The sequence below is a fragment of the Nerophis ophidion genome, linkage group LG12 (assembly GCF_033978795.1).
Source record: "Nerophis ophidion isolate RoL-2023_Sa linkage group LG12, RoL_Noph_v1.0, whole genome shotgun sequence".
Classification (NCBI taxonomy): domain Eukaryota; kingdom Metazoa; phylum Chordata; class Actinopteri; order Syngnathiformes; family Syngnathidae; genus Nerophis; species Nerophis ophidion.
In genome coordinates this window covers 15,570,508-15,575,906 of record NC_084622.1, presented here as the reverse complement: position 1 = coordinate 15,575,906, position 5,399 = coordinate 15,570,508, and the positions used below count along the sequence as shown (strand labels likewise).

The 5,399-nt window shown below is 44.7% G+C and overlaps 1 protein-coding gene across 4 annotated transcripts in view; it reads left to right on the top strand.

Annotated features, from left to right (window-relative positions):
- Positions 1-226: 226 nt before the first annotated feature.
- Positions 227-5,399, top strand: part of enc2 (ectodermal-neural cortex 2) — a 29,801-nt gene continuing 24,628 nt past the window's right edge. Inside the window, exons 1-3 of one of the 4 annotated variants that reach the window (XM_061916916.1) lie at positions 227-1,424; positions 3,789-3,993; positions 5,238-5,343. In XM_061916916.1, the coding sequence (XP_061772900.1) occupies positions 1,388-1,424; positions 3,789-3,993; positions 5,238-5,343 (348 nt within the window). In that variant the 5' untranslated portion in view covers positions 227-1,387. Of the gene's footprint in view, positions 1,425-3,785; positions 3,994-5,237; positions 5,344-5,399 lie in introns of all 4 variants that reach the window. The other 3 variants (XM_061916913.1, XM_061916915.1, XM_061916914.1) reach the window with 3 other exon arrangements.

The window sequence follows — 5,399 nt, the reverse complement described above, 5'->3', positions numbered from 1 at the left end:
AAGATTAAGAGCTATTCAGTAGGATTTAAGGTCCAAGCTATTAGTGGAGCCGACGGTCCGACAGCAGGCGGGGCACGCTGGAGCCCGGCCCAAGATAGCGGCGAGGAGACGGCGAGCGAGCGGAGAGGAGGAGCGGAAGAGCGACCAGGACTTAGGTTTTATTGAAAAAAAAAAACAAAGTCAAAGTGCTCAAGCCATGTCCTTCCTTGGTGGTCCTGGGAACCCGCAAGACGACGGCTTGAGATCGCCACAATACCGTAGCTGCGTTTGTCAAATATCCATCCATCCATCCATTTTTTACCGCTTATTCCCTTTTTGGGGTCGCGGGGGGCGCTGGTGCCTATCTCAGCTACAATCGGGCGGAAGTCGGGGTACACCCTGGACAAGTCGCCACCTCATCACAGGTTTATCCAATATGAGTCATTAAATGACTCCCGCCTCCTGGTGGTAGAGGGCGCTAGTGATCCTTCTTGCGACTACTTGGCTGCAGAAGAAGTGAAATGAGTGACGTGATATGTGCTGGAGGAGGTAATAAAGGAAGATCTCCATTGAGACAGAGAGACTTTTAAATTTGAAGAAAGATAAGGAAGACTTCTATAAACAAGTTATCGATGCTTTTGATCGGAAGGAGCTGGCATGGACTATATTTATAAGTAAAGGTAAGACCATAGTAAAAAAATTTTTAATCAAATGTGCTTTTCATGATGGCATCCTTACATCACACTCAAATTTTTACTGCATGCCTTTGGTAAGTGCTGGAGTGAGAAGAGGTTTTAAAATAATTAGCGCATGCTTACTTTTACCGCATTCCTTTGGTAAGCGCAGGAGTGAGAAGAGGTTTTAAATTAATTAGCGCCCCGGCGGCAATTCAAGGAAATACGGTATATAGATTTATTTATTAAAGGTGAACTGAGCAAATTGTCTATTTCTGGCAATTTGTTTGTGTGTGTATCAAACTGGTAGCCCTTCGCATTAATCAGTACCCAAGAAGTAGCTCTTGGTTTCAAAAAGGTTGGTGACTCCTGGTATAGAACATATTTAGTAACTATAATACTAAAAAACAGCACATCGAGAAATAGGCCATTCATACGTCAAGCCACACTCCACCTCACAAGGTGGCGGTAATGCACACTAAAAGTTGCTAAGCGCCAATAAATAAAAACGAAGAACAGCGAGACGAAGCTGATTGGCCAGACACACATCAGTCGCAGTAAGCTCACATTTCATTGGTTCGCTGCTCCTGTGTAAGCTCACATTTAATTGGTCTGCTGCTCCCGTGTAAGCTCACATTTCATTGGTCTGCTGCTCCTGTGTTGTCATCGCTCTCTTCCTAGCTTAAGTCATCTGTAACATTTGTGGAGGAATTATCTTTCAAGTTTGTCCCCCGATGCCCGGATCTACTAACTGTACATCTGCAAGTGTGAGTAAGCAAACATAATGTGTCCTTTATTTGGCGTTAATATAAATGTATAGTGGTAAATAGCCCATTAGTCTCCGCCAATGAAAGAGATTCTGAACATAAAGCATCACAATGACGGGAGTTGTTTTTCTTGGACTTTTCTTAATCTGCTGCACAAAGTATGACATCTCTATTAAACTATTGTGTAACGTGTTGCTGCTGAGTGGCCACTTAGTGCACTACAGGACACGTCTAGCCTCATTTAGTTACAGTTGAGTGTCGACTTAGTGCACTACAGTACACAACTTAGGGCACTGCAGTACACGTCTAGCCTCTAAGAGTTACAGTTGAATGTCGACTTAGTGCACTACAGTACACAACTTAGTGCACTACAGTAACAAACTTAGTGCACTACAGTACACGACTTAGTGCACTACAGTAACAAACTTAGTGCACTACAGTACACAACTTAGTGCACTACAGTAAAAAACTTAGTGCACTTCAGTGCACAAGGGCAAGGAAAAACTCTTTGAGAGAGGAAAACCTTGGAGAAGAACCCCCCCACCCCCACCCCCCTCTAGGGAAGACCGGATGTAATGGACGCCGAGTGGATTTAACATAATATTGTGAGAGTCCAGTCCATAGTGGATCTAACATAATAGTGAGAGTCCAGTCCATAGTGGATCTAACATAATAGTGTGAGTCCAGTCCACAGTGGATTTAACATAATAGTGAGAGTCCGGTCCATAGTGGATCTAACGTAATAGTGTGAGAGTCCAGTCCATAGTGGATCTAACAAAATAGTGAGAGTCCAGTCCATAGTGGATCTAACATAATAGTGAGAGTCCAGTCCATAGTGGATCTAACATAATAGGGAGAGTCCAGTCCATAGTGGATCTAACATAATAGTGTGAGAGTCCAGTCCATAGTGGATCTAACATAATAGTTAGAGTCCAGTCCATAGTGGATCTAACATAATAGTGAGAGTCCAGTCCATAGTGGATCTAATATAATATTGTGAGAGTCATGTCCATAGTGGACCTAACATAATATTGTGTGAGTCCAGTCCATAGTGGATCTAACATAATAGTGTGAGAGTCATGTCCATAGTGGACCTAACATAATATTGTGTGAGTCCAGTCCATAGTGGACCTAACATAATATTGTAAAAGTCCAGTCCATAGTGGACCTAACATAATATTGTGTGAGTGCAGTCCATAGTGGACCTAACATAATATTGTGTGAGTCCAGTCCATAGTGGATCTAACATAATATTGTAAAAGTCCAGTCCATAGTGGATTTAACATAACAGTGAGAGTCCAGTCCACAGTGGATCTAACATAATAGTGGGAGTCCAGTCCATAGTGGATCTAACAGGTGTGTCCAAACTTTTGGCCTGTACTGTATTTCCGGTGCGGCTAATATATAAATAATTTATTACAAAATATATGTTTTTCTTCTAAAATTTTGTGGGTGCGACTTATGTATGGGTGCAGCTTATAGTCCGGAAAATAGGGTGTGACCTTTGAAAACCCCACCCCCCTCCGAGGAAGGAGGGGTTTCAATGTCCGACAACTCGTTTGCAAGAAACGTAGGCCAATCAAACTCCTCAGAGTTGAGTAATTGACTACTCTTGGACACATCTTTTAATTTGACAATGTGAGGGAGGGAAGAGTGGATCGTGAGGTCGACAGGCGGATCAGTGCGGCATCTTAAGTAATGCAGACGCTGTATCGATCCGTTGTGGTAAAGAAGGAGCTGAGCCGGAAGGCAAAGCTCTCAATTTACGTTCAATCTACGTTCCCATCCTCACGTATGGTCATGAGCTTTGGGTTATGACCGAAAGGACAAGATTACGGGTTCAAGCGGCCCAATTGAGCGTTCTCCGCCGGGTGGCGGGGCTCTCCCTGTGGGATCTGAGCCGAGGATGTTGTTGTGGCTTGTGCAGCCCTTTGAGACACTCGTGATTTAGGGCTTATAGGTAAATATGGATTGACTGATCCCTTAGAGATAGGGTGAGAAGCTCTGTCATCCGGGAGGAGCTCAGAGTAAAGCCGCTGCTCCTCCACTTGGAGAGGAGCCAGATGAGGTGGTTTGGGCATCTGCTCAGGATGCCATCCATACACCTCTCTAGGGAGGTGTTTAGGGCACGTTCGACCAGTAGGAGGCCACGGGGAAGACCCAGGACACGTTGGGAAGACTATGTCTCCCGGCTGGCCTGGGAACGCCTCGGGATCCCCCGGGAAGAGCTGGACGAAGCGGCTGGGGAGAGGGAAGTCTGGGCTTCCCTGCTTAGGCTGCTGCCACCTCGGATAAACGGAAGAAGATGGATGGAGGGATCTTTTTAATGTTCATTTTGTTTTTCACTTTCCCTTCTTTAAATCAGTAGACTTCCGGGCGGTGACAGCCACCATGTCGGTGACTGTCCACGAGAATCGGAAATCCCGCACCAGCACAGGGTCCATGAACATCTCTCTCTTCCATAAACCGTCGCACCCCGACTGCGTCTTGACGCACTTGAACACCATGAGGAAACAATGCCTGTTTACAGATGTCACGCTGTGGGCCGGGGATCGCTCCTTCCCGTGTCACAGGTAAAATGACAAAATATGTTCATGTTGATGCAAAGATCATTGCTGCTTAAGGCCTACTGAAATGAGATGTTCTTATTTAAACGAGGATAGCAGGTCCATTCTATGTGTCATACTTGATCATTTCGCGATATTGCCATATTTTTGCTGAAATGATTTAGTAGAGAACATCGACGATAAAGTTCGCACATTTTGGCGCTGATAAAAAAGGCCTTGCCTGTACCGGAAGTAGCAGACGATGTGCGCGTGACGTCACGGGTTGTGGAGCTCCTCACATCCCCACATTGTTTACAATCATGGCCACCAGCAGCAAGAGCGATTCGGACCTAGAAAGCGACGATTTCCCCATTAATTTGAGCGAGGATGAAAGATTTGTAGATGAGGAAAGTGAGAGTGAAGGACTAGAAAGAAAGAAAAAAAAACTATACAGTGGGAGAGATGTTAATGTTATTAGACACATTTACTAAGTTAATTCTGGAAAATCCCTTATCTGCTTATTGTGTTTTAGTGAGATTATATGGTCGTACCTGTACAACTTGAAGGTCGGCCCCGCACCTTTCGTTAGCACCAGTCGACGGGTGGTGGCGATGCCCATCTCTGTCCTTCGCAAGGGACCCTCTTCAAAACATAATCTTTCGAAATGATCGCTGCATAATACACTGTACTTTGTGTGTGTGGTCCAATCCAACCGTGTTCGCTTGACCGCTCTGTACCACAGTAAAGCTTCAATGTCATCTTTCGGGAATGTAAACAATGAAACACCGGCTGTGTTTGTGTTGCTAAAGGCGGTCGCAATACACCGATTCCCACCTACAGCTTTCTTCTTTGATGTCTCCATTGTTCATTGAACAAACTGCAAAAGATTCAGCAACACAGATGTGCAGAATACTGTGGAATTATGCGATGAAAACAGACGACTTATAGCTGGGAACGATGCTGGAACAAAATGTCCTCTACAATGCGTGACGTCACGCGCACGCGTCATCATACCGCGACTTTTTATCGGGATACTTCGGCGCGAAATTTAAAATTGCAGTTTAGTAAACTAAAAAGGCCGTATTGGCATGTGTTGCAATGTTAATATTTCATCATTGATATATAAACTATCAGACTGCGTGGTCTGTAGTAGTGGGTTTTAGTAGTTATGGCCATTGTATTTGTTTGAGTCGCTCAATGTCAATTAGTCGAATCAACTAATTGACTCACTCAGTTTTTCAAGTGCCTGACAAAAGTCTTTGTGTTCACAGGGCGGTCTTGGCAGCCTGCTGCCGTTATTTTGAAGCCATGTTCAGCGGGGGACTGCGAGAAAGTATGGACAGTGAGGTTCATTTCAGAGACACCATTCACCCTGAGGTACACGTCATTCAGTCATGCTTGAAAAAAAAGTTGTTGTTCACCCTTCCTGAGAG